The following is a 16,685-nucleotide window of genomic DNA, read 5'->3' as shown; positions in this document are numbered from 1 at the left end:
GCAGCAAATTCTTTTGCTGTCTCCTCAACCCTCTTCACTTTTTGAGTTGTCAGAATCTGAAACACTGACCCCGCTCTGAGCCTGCCACTAGCAGCTTGTGATGACAAGGTCTCGGGGTAGCCGTGTTAGTCTGTAAATAAAATAACTTAAAAAACAACAGTGGTCCTGTAGCATCTTAGAGACTAACCAAAATATATAAATAGTGTCATGAGTTTTCCTGGGCACAACCCACTTCTTCAGCTGACAAATATGGAGCAATAGGCACAGAGGTTGAATTATAAAGCAGAAAAAGAGGGGAGAGGGGGAGGGGAGAGAGGGAAAAACCTGTCAATTAAAGTGTCTGTGCTAAATGAGGCTAATAGAGTAGGTTCTAAGGGTATGTCTAGACTACATGCCTCTGCCGGCAGAGGCATGTAAATTAGACTACCCGACAGTCAATGAAGCGGGAATTTAAATATCCCTCCGCTTCATTAAAATAAAAATGGCCGCTGTGCTATTTCACGAGGCATAAGGGATCGGTCGGCAAAGGCTTTCCTTGTCAACCAATCCACGTCTTGACTGCCGCGTTGTGCCGACGATCAGCTGAGCTGGCACGGCGCGGCGGCCATTTTTATTTTAATGAAACGGGATATTTAAATCCTCGCTTCACTGACTATGTCAGGTAGTCTAATTTACATGCCTCTGCCGGCAGAGGCATGTAATCTAGACATACCTTAAGTGCCTGATACTTAGCTTTTGATATCATTTGGGTGTTGAATATAATGGCCCATCCAGTTCATGTCTCTGTTCAGGCCATGCCAGAGAGTATCAGATTTGCATATGAAGGCCATTTCCACAGATTCTTTCTAGTTGATTCCTGACATTGTTTGGCAAGAGAATAGCCCCCTTTAGATCCAGTAGTGAGTGCCCAGACAAGTTAATGTGTTCCCCAGCAGGTTTCTGTGTGTGACCATTTTGAATATCTGATCTGTGTCCATTCATCCTTTGTCGCAGAGACTGCCCAGTTTGGTCAGTGTGTATGGCAGAGGGGCATTGCTGGCACTTGATGGCATAGATCACATTGGTGGATGTGCCGTTGTGAGCCTCTGATTTGGTGGCTTATGTGGGCAGGTCCTGTGGTGATGTCACTTGTATAGATATGTGGACAGAGTTGGCACCAGGGTTCATTGCAGGCGTGGGTTCCTGGGTGAGGATGTTTGAAGTGTGCTGCATGGTTGCTGGAAAGATTACAAAGAAATTCACCCAGTAGACAGATTATTCGATGATTCCTTTAATTGAGTACTTCATGCACGGTGTTGGGTTGAACAAGCTCTGGGCTGATCCTGTATAAGTATTTCCGTTTTTGCTCAGTCTTGGAATTCGGTCATTAACTCTCTGTGTGCGTGTGCGTGTGTCCCCTTCTGTTGTACTTTGTGAGAACTGTTATTCCCTGCTCTATGGGCATGCTTGGCTCATCACCTTCATGCTTTCAGTGGCCACTTGCACTAGTGTTGCACAATAGCTTTAGCATCTGTGAAATTTTTCGTATCTTAAACTATTGTGGAGCTGTGGTTTATTGGTCGTTCCAGAGCCACCGAGTAAATCTGCCCAAGGAACATGTTTGTATCCCATCGCAGACTACAATTTTTCAGAACCACTCTTGGGTAGAGGCTAAAAATAAAACCCGCCTTCAGCTGTCTGCCCAGTTAAGATGCTTCAGCAGGATTCTGGCAGTAGAGGCTGTGAAAGGGCGGGGGGGGGGACTCATGAAATGACCGCTGAGGAAGCTGTGCAAGGATCTTGCTCCCGCCAAGGAGCCTGCAGAATAATCATTTTTTAAAAGTTAGAAATCGTTTGAATCTAGTGGTCGATGTGAGGGCCGCTAAAGAGATGGGAAGGAAGTGAAGGGTGCAAAGAGGAAACCAGCATTGCAGCTGGAATGGGAGGAAAGGTAGAGTGATGGGCAGGTGTTTTCAGATGGCCGTCTCTGCCGCGTTGAGCTCTTTGGCCATTTCAGCAGCCAGATGGTCCAGGTGAAAGCTGAGAGGATGAGGGAGTGGGAAGGACAGAGCAGAGAAGCCTGAGCCAGCCTGGGGCAAGTCCATGGAGGAACTCCCCGAGCGGTTTTGACTTGGATGGAAGAGGCGTTTGAAGGCTGAGGTGGGCCGTTATCGTTGCTGCAGGCATGTGGCTGTCAAAGGAGAGCAGGAGCAGCGTGCAGGACTAACCTGGCAGAAGCACTAGCAAATGGGTTGCTCCTTATAATGGGCCACTGGCAGGGGCCTGGACTAGACAATGAGTCTCCCGGTTTCTGATTCTTTTTGTTCCCTAGGCAATGATGCGGAGTAGCCAGCCCCTCACAGGTACCAATGGGAGACGGTGTAAGGAAGACTCAGCACTTATTAATGCCACCCTGAGGGCCGGCAAGCGGGGCTACATCATTGATACCCGCTCCCTGAACGTTGCTCAGCAGGCCAGAGCCAAGGGTGGCGGCTTTGAACAGGAAGTTCAGTATCCTCAGTGGAGGCGGATTCACAAGTCTATCGAGAGGTAGGTGAAGGGCGGGGTGGCCATCGGGGGTCATGTTGCCACTTTCCGACCGTCTCGAGGGACTGGGCTTTCTCGAACTTGCGGATTGGCTGTGCTGGTGTCGTGTGGTTCGATTTCTTTTTAGGTCCAAGGAAAACCAGGACATTCCAGGGCGACTGCACCACTTTCTTATCTAGTGCAAGCTTTAAGCAGTTAATACGGTTAAGTTTTACAAGCCTTAAAAACAATTACTATACAATTTAAACCTTAAATACTATAACATTCTAAAGCAATTAATACAGCACAAAGCAATGCAAAAGCAATTAATAGAAGCTCTATGCTGCCTACACTACTAGCAAGAAGTCGTGGTTCCTTTTCTTCCCATGCAATGGAACACCACACACTGGACCACCAGTGTGAAGGGTCTGCCTACTTCTAGTAACATCGAACAGGACTTGTGGGTCAATCCTGCCCATTCCCTCCCATCGATTGTTCTCACTAAGCCCATTTTAGAGCGCAGCGAGACTTGGTCGTTCTAATAATATTTCCCAATTGATTGCTTTGTGTAGGATACGTAAAATGCCCTATTTGTGTAGTGTTGGAACAGACTCCGGACACCATGTATGAAGCAAGCAGAAGGGTTTATTAACACACAGCACTGGTGGAGTGTCACTTCGTTTGTTAGGTTTGGTGAACACTGCCAGACAATAGGTTACAACTAATTATATAGGGGTGTGTCTAGACTACAGGGTTTTGTCAACAAAAGTGGACTTTTATCGACAAAACTATACCTGCGTCCACACTGCCTTTGAGTTATGTCAACATAATGTCGACAAAACTCAGCAGTTTTGTCGATGTATGTAAACCTCATTCTACGAGGAATAATGCCTTTTGTTGACAGAGTTCTGTTGATAGAAGGCGTTATTGCATCTACACTGTCCTTTGCGTCCACACTGTTATGTCGACAAAGCGGCTTGCTTTGTCAACAGAACTGGATGCAGTCTACACGCTCTTTGTCGACAGAAGCTTTGTCGACAGTATCTGTCGACAAAACTTCTGTCGACAAAACCCTGTAGTCTAGATGTACCCTCTGATGCTTAATGGGCGGATGAAGTGATGGGGGGGGATCCCAGCCCTCCTGGATTGGTGCTAATTGTGAGGCAAAAGGAGAGCAATAATCTAAAGGTTACGTAGAGTTTTCCACCCATAGATTACAGAATACCTTCTATTTAGTTATACAACTATTTAAATAAAACCGACATCAATTGTCAATTATGTGTTAAGTGGCAATGTGTCTGTCAGCTTCAGGAAGGTATCTCTGCACAGATGTGATCCATTGGTGATGCATCTGGGGATTAAAACGAAGACATTAGGAGTACTTAGGAACAAATGTGCAATTGTCATCACCAGGGCTCGACAAATCCGCCTAGCTACTCACCCGTAGCGAGTCGATTTCAGCCGGTCGCCCTGTTCACCGGCGGTTTGCGCATGCGCAGTGCGGGGCTGGCGAGTAGTTTTTGCCGCGATCATCGAGCCCTGCCGATCACCATTGAATGTGTCATGTCCTGTCTCTCATCCTAGGTCCTTAGCTCCAGGGTGACCTTCCTCCGATGGCCTAAGCAGGGAGGGGAGAGAAGGGGGGATAAACCATCATGTACTGTATTTGTGTGCCAGTTCTAGACTTGACATTTAGATATGGGGTTCTTCACAGAGTATCATAACCTGCCTCAGAAATGTTTACCCAACATGCAGGATAGTAAAATGTACGATTTGGAGTCCATCCTGTCACTCAGGATGTTGCTGCTCTGTGCGTAGTTGACAGTTGTATGGCTGTATCAGTGATTTTTGCTTATCAGAAACAGAAGTACCAGTACCTTGTCATGTGTTCTTGACGTGGTCTCCCGTACCATGCTTAATCTGCATAGTTGTTCAAAACATTCCTGCCTCTCTCAGCTTCTCCCTCCAAACCATGCCTGCATGCTGTGTGCATCGGACTTGAGACAGGCCTGGGTTTTGCTTTTTAGTGATCCACAGTGTTAAAGGCAGACATCCCCATTTATCATCACGGCAGGGTAGTCCAGGCTCCCCTACCTGTGTCAAGTGTCCGCTTCCCCTGATGAGAAACACCAGGAGCAAGATTCTCAGCTGTGCTGGAGCTCTGCTTCGTGTAGCAGAGAGCTGGCTGTGGTTCCCCCATTCTCAGACTCAGTGAGACACAAGACCTCTCAGATGCTGAGAGTCACACAGCTGGCATAGGGTTCTTAATGTATCCTACACCAGTGGAGAGCAGGCATATCAGAGCTGCTCTCCCTTCCCCAATTTGCACTGGTGCCAGGATTATAGAGCAATGTTCCCTCTAAATTTTTTTCCATCCATGAGTGGAATAAATTTTATGTGCACCAAGGCAAATGCAGATGTGCACCCTCAATAGAAACACACACACTGCCAGCTGTGGATGCTCTGCTAATCAGCTGGGCAGCACCTGAATCTCTCTTGGGTGGCTATCCAAGCACTCAGCTTACAAGGAGCTCCGGGATACAGGTGTTAGCTGGTGCAGGGAGAGGCTGCAGTAGCTTTATCCTAGCAGCTTTATCCTTTGTTTTCCTTAAAAGGTGGTTGTAGTCTGAAAGTGACTGTTACAAGGGCAGCATGGGGTCTTTATTTGTCACGAAGGTCTCCAGATCCCATCTGTTCAATTTACAAATGAAGACTTGTTTTTGGTTGTGCCACTCAGTCTTCTGTAGCATCCATAGTAAAGATTTTGCAACTGGAACTTGGCGAGCCAGTGTGTTGCAGTTTGTGCCAGATGGCAATCCAGCTTTTTCTTACCGATATTGATTCAGTCATGGAATGAAACGGAGTAAAAATGTACTTAGCAGGGTCAGTGCATGTAACAGAAAGTACATAGGATGCAGGTAAAGTAAGTTTATTTAATCAGGAAATGTCAGCATGGAACATGCCTCTTAAGGCGCAGCATTGCAGCGGTTTAAGCACTGTTTATTTTCCCATGATGCTAAAATGTGACTCCGTCACAATAAGAACAGATGTGTTGAATAAGAGATGATCCCTTTATTAAAGTTGTGCTTTGTGCCATAACATTCCTTGAAGCATTAGATCTGTGTTTTGATTGGCGATCTTGTGGGTGTGTGAGCATGGTCTAACAGCCTCAGTACTATTATGAGCTCCGTAACCTTTGCTTTCCCCAAAGGTATAACATTCTGCAAGAAAGTCTCATCAAACTCGTGGAAGCTTGCAACGATCAGTCGCACAACATGGACCGCTGGCTAAGTAAACTGGAAGCTTCTAACTGGCTGACTCACATCAAAGAGATACTAACTGCGGCTTGTCTGGCTGCGCAGTGCATTGACAGGTAAAGCCCATCCCAGTTCTTGGTCGTTATCTGCAGTGCTGCTTGTGAAATGTTGCTGTTCTTTTGGGAGGAAGCTACAGTGTTTTACTGCACCGCACTTCCTTGCTTCTTCCCATTTCATCACCACCGTTAAGCAACAGCTTTCAAATAGGCCATGTCTAGTTTCTATTAATACTAGCAGGAGTGAAGAATCAGAACAATTAGTGAGAAACATTGGGTCATGAAGCTTCCTACTAAGGATATTAGGTAACGGTTAATTGACTAGTTGAGTAATGGATGGAACTCCATCAACTATTCAACTAGTCGATGGGCACTTCCGCATTCCTCCTTTGAAATGTACAGGAGCCCACACTGGGAGGAATGCGTAACTTCCCATGCAGCCCCGGGGCCGGTGGGAAGTCCCGCTCACTCCGAACTGCATGCAGCATGCCAGCTTTGAAATGTACAAGAGTCTCTAGCAGGGGCTCTCGTGCATTTCAAAGCAGCAGCACAGCATGAAGCCCGGGGTCAGCAGGGGACTCAGAGCCAGGGTCAGCTGGGGAACGGGTTCCGTGCAGCATTTCCCCAGAACCCAGGGTCAGCTGGGGACTCCCCAGCTGATCCCGGGTTTCACGGAAATGCCATGCTGGAGCCTGGGATCAGCTGGAGAGTCCCCAGCTGACCCTGGGCTCCATGCTAGGCAGCACTGCACAGCTGATCCTGGGCTCAGCTGTGCAGCGCTGCTGCTTTGAAGTACCCCCTCTTCTCCTCCCTTTGCTGCCTCTATCTGATAGAAGTAGCAGGGGGAAGGAAATCGATAAGCAAATGCTTATCGGATAGTTGACTAATCGGACAGTCGACTAGTCCTTAACATCCCTACCTCCTACATCATCTAATGTTTTGTCTGGCTTAACCTAGATCACCAATAAAAAAAAGTTAAACTAGAGTTTACACAGCTGAACTTGTAGCGTGAGTCTCCAGGAGAAGACTGAGAGGTCACGATAGCGGTTTTCAGGTATCTAAAAAAGTGTCACAAAGAGAAGGAAGACAAATTGTTCTCCTTAGCCTCTGAGGACAGGACAAGAAGCAATGGGCTTAAACTGCACCAAGGGAGGTTTAGGTTGGACATTAGGAAAACCTTTCTAACTGTCAGGGTGGTTACACATTGGAATAAATGCCTGGGGCAGTTGTGGAATCTCTATCACTGGAGATATTTTAGAGCAGGTTGGACAGACACCTGTCAGGGGTGATCTAGACAGTACTGCGTCCTGCTATGAGGGCAGGGGACTGGACTCGGTGACCTCTTGAGGTCCCTTCCAGTTCTAGCATTCTACGATTTTATGAAATGTATTATAAGGCAGCCAGACTTGATCCTGTTTCGATCGTGCTTGTACATACTCTGTGAACATCCTTTCCATTGAGCTACTCCAAAGTACCCAGTCTAATTTTAAATGACTAACACAATGGGGCTTCCATCATTTCTTTTGGTGTCTTTTCCACAGTTTAAGAAGCTTTGTGTTGAATAGAAGTGGTTCCAGTTCCAACCCCTGCGAGATACCACTAGTTACTTCTCTCTATTCTGAAAATTTACCATTTATTCCTGCCCTTTGTTTCCTGTCTTTCAACCAGTTATCAGTCCATGAAAGGACCTTCCCTCTTATCCTTTACTTACTTTACTTAAGAGCCTTTGGTGATGACCTTGTCAAAGGCTTTCTAGAAATCTAAGTACACTACATCCACTGGATCCCCCTTGTCCACATGTTTGTTGACCCCCCCTCAAAGAACTCTAGTAGATTAAAAGCTTCAGGGGGTAGCCGAATTAGTCTGTACTGGTCATCTGAAGAAGTGTACCCACAAAAGTTCATGATACCTTCTACATGTTATGTTAGTCTTTAAAGTACTACCAGACTGCTGCTGCTGCTGCTGTTGTTTGTTGTTGAAGTTTATCTAGCAGATTAGTAAGGCCTTTACAGAATACCCCTTTACAGAAATCATGTTGACTTCCCCCAACAAATTATGTTAATTTGTGTGTCTGATAATTTTATTCTTTACTATAGTTTCAACTAATTTGTCTGGTAAGTTAAATTTACCAGCCTGTAATTGCCAGGATCACCTCTAGAACCCTTTTTAAAAATTGTCATCACATTAGCTGTCCTCCAGTCATTTGTTACAGAAGCTGATTTAAAAGATAGGTTACAAAATTTCTCATTTGAGTTCTTTCGGACCTCTTGAGTGAATGCCATCTGGTCCTGGTGATTTGTTACTATTTAGTTTATCAGTTTACTCCAAAACCTCCTCTAATGACACCTCAATCTGGGACAGTTCCTCAGATTTGTCACCTAAAAAGAATGGCTCAGGTTTGGGAATCTCCCTCTCCTCAGCAGCTGTGAAGACTGATGCAAAGAATTAATTTAGTTTCTCTGCAATGTCCTTATTGGCATGAGTGCTCCTTTAGCATCTCGATTGTCCAGTGGCCCCGCTAGCTGTTTAACAGGCTTCCCGCTTCTCATGGTTTTTAAAAATAATGGCTATTTCTTTTTGATTTTTAGGGGAGCCATTCTTCAAGTGTTTGTGGTCTTTTTAATTGTATTTCTGCTTTTCATTTGCTAGAGTTTATGCTCCTTTCTATGCTCCTCACTAGGATTTAATTTCCATTTTTTTAACAATGCCTTTTTATCCCTCACTGCTTCTTTTACTTGGTTGTTAAGCCACGGTGGCTCTTTTTTGGTTGTGTGTGTGTGTGTGTGTGTGTGTGTGTGTGTGTGTGTGTGTGTGTGTGTGTGTGTGTGTGTTTTATTTGGGGTATACATTTAAGTTGAGCCTCTATTATGGTGTCTTTAAAAAGTTTCCATGCAACTCGCAGGGATTTCATTTTTGGAACTGTACATTTTACTTTCTATTTAACTAGCCTCCTCATTTTTGTGTAGTTCCCCTTTCTGAAATGAAGTGCCACAGTGTTGGGCTGCTGTGGACAGAGATGTTACATTTCATGTAGTCACTATTTCCAAGTGGTTCATATTCACCTCTTGGACCAGATCCTGCACTCCCCTGAGGACTAAATCAAAAATCGCCTCTCCCCTTGTGAGAGCCAAAACCAGCTGCTCCAAAAAACAGTAATTTAAGGTGTCAAAAATCTTTATCTCTGCATCCTGTCCTAAGGTGACATGTACCCAGTCAGTATGGGGAAAGGTGAAATCCACATCATTATTATTGAGTTTTTTATTTTCATTTCTAATGGAGTTGAGATCAGTCCTTGGATACTGTCAATTTAATAGATTGGATCCTAAGTGGACAGGTCCAGGGAGACCTTTTCAACTTGTGGGTGTGACAAACAGTGCTTTTTTTTTTTGTAAGAAAAAAGGTGCTGGTACTCCAGGCTCAAACTTGTTGAGCAAAAAAACCTGTTGAGCAAAAAAAAAAAAAAAAAAAAAAACCCCCACACTGAGGGCCAAAATGCAATCGCTACCCCTTTAAGAGCTGAAAATAGGTGACTGTACACTGTTCAGGGCCACACCGTCACAAAAAAAGCACTGGTGACAAGTACTCTGGATTCCCAAAGGGCAGAGCCAGAACTTACTAAATCCTTCAATGACATGGAGCGTAGGTGACTGTGATCTGGGGCAGGAAAGAGCACCCTGATCCTTTTTCCCCGTCACGTTGATAGAGTCTAAGTGGGAAAGAAGGGATGGTTGAGGGCTTGTAAGGCACCTAATGCGGTCTAGGCCCGTAGCAGTTAGGCTGATGTGTACTGAGATTTACCTGGCTCGTGCATATTTGTGCGTCTATTCCTGCCCTCTTGAATTTTTTCTCAGGGAAGGCGCGTCCGTGTTAGTCCACGGGACGGAAGGAACCGATTCTACACTCCAGATTACGTCTTTGGCTCAGATCATCTTGGATCCAAGGTGCAGGACCATACGGGGCTTTGAGGCTCTTGTTGAGAGAGAGTGGTTACAGGTAAGACACGCTGTTCAGGGAGAGCGGGTGTGGAGATATCTTGACATTGCGGCACTCGCAAGTTGTTGTTCAACTATGTGTATTGTGAGAGCGCCTAAGACCTCAGATGCGCTGGACCCCATTGTGCGGAACATTGTATCAACTTTATAAACCACAGTCCCTGTCGCACAGACACACCGGTTGGATGTATTGATATCCAGGGCGCCAAAGTAGCTGCTTCTCTTTGGCTTTCTGTCAGTGGGGTGTTACGTGCCAGCCCTCCTTCCCCATTGGCTCCGAGAGCTGTCAGTTTTGTGCTCTCAATAGCGTGAGGCTTTCAGCACCCTCTCCCGTGTCAAGGATACCACTGCATTTCTAAATGTAACATTCTTCTGCTCCTCGCCGTTCATCGCGGCTCGTGTTCTCAGCCAGGCCTTGCTTCTAGCAGGATGGGTCATTTCACACCCTGCTAAATTGTCCTCCGTGATTATTCCTGAAGTCTGATGAAATGTGACGTGACGTTCAAAGCTCTGGTATCGCCACAGCTGCTTTGTCGCTGGCACGTCCCGGCTGTTAGCGTGAAACTTGGTATTAATGTGATGGAGCGGGAGGCGGTCACAGGTCGAAATAGCTTTGCAGAATTATTTTGCTTCCCCTCCTGCAACACGCCCTTTTTATAGCACCTGTTGCGCTTTGTTTCTCGCGTCTAGGCCGGTCACCCGTTTCAGCAGCGCTGCGCTCAGTCGGCATACTCCAACAGCAAGCAGAAATGGGAGTCCCCCGTGTTTTTTCTCTTCTTGGACTGCGTGTGGCAGATCCTGCGCCAGTTCCCCTGCTCTTTTGAGTTCAACGACCAGTTCCTCATCCTGCTCTTTGAACACGCCTACGCCTCCCAGTTCGGCACGTTTCTGGGCAACAACGAAAATGAAAGGTTGGTGGATTAGAGAATCCCAGGGCGGGCAGAGACTTCAGGAGGCATCAAGTCCAGCCCCCTGCCCAAAACAGGACCAACCCAACTCAATCATCCCAGCCAGGGCTTTGTCCATCCGGGATTTAAACACCTCTAGGGATGGAGATTCCACCCCCTCCCTAGGGAACCCAGCCCAGTGCTAGGGAAATAGTTTTTCTTAATATCCAGCCTAGCCCTCCCCTATTGTCACTTGAGACCATGGCTCCTCGTTCTGCCGTCACTGAGACGAGCCTCTCTTCATCCTCTTTGGAATCCCCTTTCCTGGAGATCAGGCCATGTCCCCTTCAAGATGTTCTGTTGGGTTGAAAGAGAGACTGGCTCTGTTTGTCTCTTGGGGTGTGTCTAAACTACATGGCTCCGTCGACGGAGCCATGTAGATTTGTTTGTTCGGCAACGGGAAATGAAGCCGCGATTTAAATAATCGCGGCTTCATTTAAATTTAAATGGCTGCCGCACTGAGCCGACAAACAGCTGATCAGCTGTTTATCGGCTCAGCGCGCTAGTCTGGATGCTCCCGCGCCGACCTGAAAGCCCTTTATCGACCTCCCCGTTATGCCTTGTAGGATGACGTTTACCGAGGAGGTCGATAAAGGGCTTTTATGTTGGCAGGGGAGCTTCCAGACTAGTGCGCTGAGCCGACAAACAGCTGATCAGCTGTTTGTCGGCTCAGCGCAGCAGCCATTTAAATTTAAATGAAGCCGCAATTATTTAAATCGCAGCTTCATTTCCCTTTGCCGAACAAACAAATCTACGTGGCTCCGTCGACGGAGCCATGTAGTTTAGACGTACCCTTGGTGTTGAAAGACTTAGCCTTGATTTATGAAGATACAGCTGTTTCAGTCATCTTCTTTTCAAATAAATGGGCGTTCTGTCTGTGGTACTTTGCTGGCTCCTATTAGTATGGCACGGGAGCAGTACACAATCTGTCATTGGTTTCCTTGATGACCCCAGGTGAGGTATCTCCAGACTGTTCTCCCCATTTTACAGATGGAGAACTGAGGTCCTGAGACACCAAGGCCTATGTTTGTTCTAGACCCTGCTGCAAAGCACAGAACTCCTCCCAAACGCTTTGGGTGCCTAAACCTACTTGGCGCCTACTTTTTTGCACTAAAATTCCTTTGCCGCCTTTGTTTCTGCCTGTGGGCTGGTGTGTGCTGCCTTGCTCGAGAAGTCCCGATGCCTGGCTCTTGCTTATGCTCCAGAGCAGTTCCCAAGCCAGGCATTCAGCCACCTAGGTCACGGGCGGGGCACAGAGGAGGCCTATTGGCCTCAGGCGCGGGGATGGGGCAGCCGTCGTAGCATTTCACCCAGTGACTGGTTTACTTAGTTCACTCCTCTGGGCAGTGGCAGGAAACGGCGGGTTCAAGCCCCCTCTGCCTGCTGGGAGAAGGGTTTTGACTAAGGATTTGCTGCCCTCGGGTAGGTGCCCTAAGCGCTGGCGTATGGGACCCCGCTCAGGTCGCTGCTTTAGCAGTTCTCATGCTGGGGATCAATAGTCATTGGAGTTGGGGGGACTGGATCCTGGGTCCCCACAAGTGCTCTAACCACTAGGCTGAAGGGTCATTTTCATGCTTGTGTGTGCTCTTATCCCCCTCCCTCCTCCCACGCCTGCAGTGACGGTGGGAGAGTAGCATGGGACCGGCCCTGTAGTCAGGCAGTAACCGTGCTTCCCCAGGAGCCAGTCTCTCCGCCCCAGAGACGGATCACCAGGCTTTTGGGAAGCGCAGTCACAGGTGCCTGTCTAGCCCAGTCGGTGTGTAGGAGCCCGGCTTTGTGAATTGCATCGGAAAGGTGGATCTAGGACCGTGGTTCCCAGCCTTTGTAATACCAGGGCTGGCAAACCCATTCACAAACTTCTGGTGGGTCAGTGACATTTTATTTGATATTCGCATATTCATTATGCAAATGATGAATATGCAGATAAAACATTACCGGTCCACCAAATGACCAGCCTCCAGAACCCCCAGTGCCAGCCCCAACCCCTCCATCACACCCCAGCGTCAGCCACTGACCCCAGAGTTCCCTGCACCCAACCCCCCCAGTGCCAGCTCCCCATCCCAAATACCTCAGTGCCAGGCCCCTGCACCTTAGAGCCCCCCACAACTAGACCCCCCCCCAGTACCAGCCTCCTGTTTCCAGAGCCCCACTGCACCCAACCCCCCCCCCCGAGCTTCCCCCAGTGCCAGCCCTGCCCCCATAGTCCTCCCACTAGCTCAGCCTCCAGAGCCCCCCAGCACTAGCCCTGCCCCTGGAATCCCCAGTGCCTGCCCTGCCCCCCTTACCTAGCTCCGGGCTGCTGCCTGCGTCGCAGTGATTCTGGGGTCAGGACTGGGGGACAGCGCCCAGCACCTCCCCTCCTGCCGCAGCTGTTGAGAGAGGCGTGTCCTGCCCCACCTCTCAGCCAACCAGCATTGAGTAGAGGCGGGGTCTCCCCCCGGCCACAGTGGCGGAAGGGCCACGTGAAGCCCCCCCATCATGCAGAAAGCGCTCTTCCATGGCTGGGACGAGACCCTGCCCCTGCCCAGTGCTGATTGGCTGTGAGGCGGGGCCGGACACACCTCTCCCAACAGCTGTGCGGGAGGGGAGGCGCTGGGTGGTGTATCCCAGCCCCCAGAGCCACCGAGGCCCAGCAGCGCAGCCCGGCGGTTGGGAACCGCTCTTCTAGGACACTGAGAATCACAGCGCCTGTCAACTCCAGTGCATCCAGGCCTAAGGGGCCCAGCTCTCCCAAGTCCTAGGCCGCTGCCCGAACCACTGGCTCACTCTTCAGTCTGAGCACTGGAGATGTAGTCAGCCGCTGTGACTTACAGTCTTTGGCGTGCAAATTGGCCCAAGCCAGGACAGGATCACACACTGTACGCTTGGATTCCCGCTGGTGGTTTGGCAGGGACCAGCCTGACAGACAGCCTGTGCTTTGGAGCATCCCGCCACAAGGGGGACCCTCTGTACAGCTAAAGTTGTAACCTCGCTTCCACTTCCACCGAAACTTGTGCTTTGATACAGAATCTGTAGGCGCCCCCCCACCGCGGTTCCTCCTTCTCGGCTGCAAACAGCAGAGTCTCCGCTCTCTTTCTAAACGTGCCTGTGGAGATGGGTTGTCCAGAAGTGAAATTGACTGCGTTCTCCCTGCCTTCCAAAATGAGCTCTCGTCTCTGCCCTCTTGGAATCCTAGCGCACTAGGACTGGAAGGGACCTCGAGAGGGCATCGGGTCCAGTCCCCTGCCCTCACGGCAGGACCAAGCACCATCTAAATCAACCTGCTCCTAAATATCTCCAGAGATGGAGATTCCACAACCTCCCTGGGCAACTTATTCCAATGTTTCACCACCCTGACAGGCAGGAAGTTTTTCCTAATGTCCAACCTAAACCTCCCTTGCTGCAGTTTAAGCCCATCACTTCTTGTCCTGTCCTCAGAGGCCAAGGAGAACAGTTTTTCTCCCTCCTCCTTGTAACACCCTTTTAGATACTTGGAAACCGCTCTCTTATCCCCTCTGTCTTCCCTTTTCCAGACTAAACAATCCCAGTTCTTTCAGTTTGGAGTGAAATGAAATTGTCCCTACCAAATGAAGTAACTTGGCCTGCAAATACCCTTACTCTGTCCTAGATCTTACTCCATTAACGAGCTAAGTTAACCGGGTCCCTTGGCATTCACAGCATGTGGACGACTTGCAGATATTTTAGGTCCCAGGGACCTGGCTGATTTAGACAAAGGAGATTGTGGGGTTTTGAAGAAAAAAGGACAATTCAGTAATAGTATCTGTCTGTTCCAGGTGTAAGCTGAAGCTGCCCCAGAAGACTATGTCCCTGTGGTCTTGGGTGAATCGGCCGCAGGAACTGAGCAAATTCAAGAATCCGCTATTTGAGGCCAACAGCCTCGTCATCTGGCCATCTGTCGCACCCCAGAGCCTGCAGCTTTGGGAAGGTAAATCGGGCTTCCTTTGAGTGGTGCATTTTTGGGGAAATGGAAATTGTCCTACTTCTCCATTCAACCTGCTCTGATTCCATGCCTATGGCTTGACATCTCAGGGCATGGTTCCGCTCCCATTGAAATCCATTACAAGCGCTACTCCCGCAGCCCAGAGGTATGGTGTCACCTCGTACCACTGTTCGGCACTGCAGGCCTTATGTAAGCTCTTATCAAGGGCAGCCCACTGAGCCTTTTGGGACAATTAGTGAAACGAATTTGTTCCTTCCTTACTTATTTCTAAGGCGGCTGCTCCATCTCCTTTTCCCTTATGCTCCCCGCGCATTCCCGGGGCTTGAGTCATGAGTTAGCCCTCTGTCTGCACAAACCCCTCCATGCATGTATCTTACGAGCGAATCTCTGGTCCCATCCAAGATTTACTCTGGCGCTAAACTAGAGCCATGGAATAGGTCCAAATGGAAGACTGAAGATTGATCGGTCAGTTCAGGTCCCATGAAAAGCCAAGGACTTTAATGTCTCGAACCACTGACTTTTTAAAAGAAAGAACTAGTGAAGCCGTTGTGGTGGTCTGTATTTCCAAGCATTGTTTAGGAAAGTCCTTAATGTCACACTGCATTTTTCAAGCAGGGTGTGCCTCTTCTCTAAGGAGCTGTTGCCTCCTGGGAACACTAACCCACTCTTACTTTCCCCCTCTCTTTGGGGCTTTAGGTGTCTTTCTCCGTTGGAGTAGGTCCTCCAAGTTTCTGGATGAAGCCTACGAAGAAATGAACAACATCATCGAATACAACAAGGAACTTCAGGCAAAAGTCAATGCGCTGAGGAGGCAGTTGGCAGAACTGGAAACAGATGACGGAATGCAGGAGAGCTCCTGAGATCCTGCAGGGCTCTGGGTACCAGGTTTTTCCTCTCAACTCACCGTTACACTAAAGACTTTGCAGAGAATGTGCATGTGTTGCAGAACCCTCTGGTGCAATTGATCCTCCGCCCTTCACTGCTAAAACCTTCACGTTACACTAGCTCCATCCCTTCTGTTTGGGGGGGTCTCTGGTTTTGTTGTTTACAGGGGATGTGCACAATTCAGCATAGTGTTCTCTCTTGACAGTTGCTGCCTTGAATAAATTGTGTAGTCTCCGCATATGCTTTGTCTCTTACCTGTGTCAGACGTGGTGGAGATGACCAGGGTGGGTCAGGAGATAGATGCTTCAGGCTTAAGCTTGGGATCTTTCTTGACCGCTCGCCGTTTATGTGTCAAAGAATTCAATGTGTTGTTGAGGGGTTGGTGAAGGCATCTTTTGTGGAAGGTACCGTTTGAGACTAGCTAAGGCAGCTGTGTGCTTAGTGATGCTTGTTTTGGCTTTGGTTTTGATGTTGCGTTTCATACATTCAGCGTCTCTTTTATCCAGAAGAGGGATGAACTGCCTACAATTTCCGATGATATGAGACCTGTACACTTGAACTGGCTTTGGCTAGTCTGGGCTACTTGAATACAGAAGTCTGTATGCAGCGGAGCAAGGACTGCTCTGGGAGGCTTTTTGCCTTGACACTCAGTTGCATTATCTCTGGGTATCTCATGGACAAGTAGCTCTGAAGGGACAGCAAACTCTGACCTGCTCAGTTTCCCGACGGGATAGAAAAAGATCTGGCAGACAGCACCCCGTGTGGGGGATTGAGCTGGTAGCCAGAGCACTGCCTTTGGGAATTCTGACCGCACTGGCCTTTTGGAAAGGGTTGCGCTGACTCCTTGTGGTGCTAAGGTGCAAAATTTCCTCCTGGGTCCTTCGGAAACCACCCGCATGGCTCAAGCTGTGGTGTTGTCGTGTGTGCGTCTTCTAGGCCTTCTATCTGCTTTGGCAAAAGGCGGACAGTGAGCCAGCCACGCCTTAGAAATGAATCGATTAAAACGAATAGCTGCTAAAACTTGCTGGACACGGCCAGTTCTCCGGGTAAAAAGGGTGGATTTCCGTGGCTAGTTTGTGCTTTCGTCAACACTTTTTTCACTT

The 16,685-nt window shown here is 48.5% G+C and overlaps 1 protein-coding gene and 1 long non-coding RNA gene across 2 annotated transcripts in view; one reads left to right on the top strand and one right to left on the bottom strand.

Moving 5' to 3' along the window:
• The window catches only part of MTMR9 (myotubularin related protein 9), a 35,997-nt gene extending 20,177 nt beyond the window's left edge, over positions 1-15,820 (top strand). Inside the window, exons 5-10 of the mRNA XM_006115820.3 lie at positions 2,312-2,529; positions 5,717-5,878; positions 9,670-9,811; positions 10,501-10,721; positions 14,531-14,682; positions 15,394-15,820. Of these exons, the coding sequence (XP_006115882.1) occupies positions 2,312-2,529; positions 5,717-5,878; positions 9,670-9,811; positions 10,501-10,721; positions 14,531-14,682; positions 15,394-15,557 (1,059 nt within the window). The 3' untranslated portion in view covers positions 15,558-15,820. The remainder of the gene's footprint in view (positions 1-2,311; positions 2,530-5,716; positions 5,879-9,669; positions 9,812-10,500; positions 10,722-14,530; positions 14,683-15,393) is intronic.
• Positions 3,246-16,685, bottom strand: part of LOC142827724 (uncharacterized) — a 27,228-nt gene continuing 13,788 nt past the window's right edge. The window contains exons 2-3 of the long non-coding RNA XR_012902430.1: positions 3,947-4,123; positions 3,246-3,856 (exon numbers count right to left, since the gene is read on the bottom strand). This is a non-coding gene — a long non-coding RNA (uncharacterized LOC142827724). The remainder of the gene's footprint in view (positions 3,857-3,946; positions 4,124-16,685) is intronic.

The sequence above is a fragment of the Pelodiscus sinensis genome, chromosome 3 (genome assembly GCF_049634645.1).
Source record: "Pelodiscus sinensis isolate JC-2024 chromosome 3, ASM4963464v1, whole genome shotgun sequence".
In the NCBI taxonomy this organism is placed as follows: Eukaryota; Metazoa; Chordata; order Testudines; family Trionychidae; genus Pelodiscus; species Pelodiscus sinensis.
This window is presented reverse-complemented; position numbering and strand designations above follow the sequence as displayed.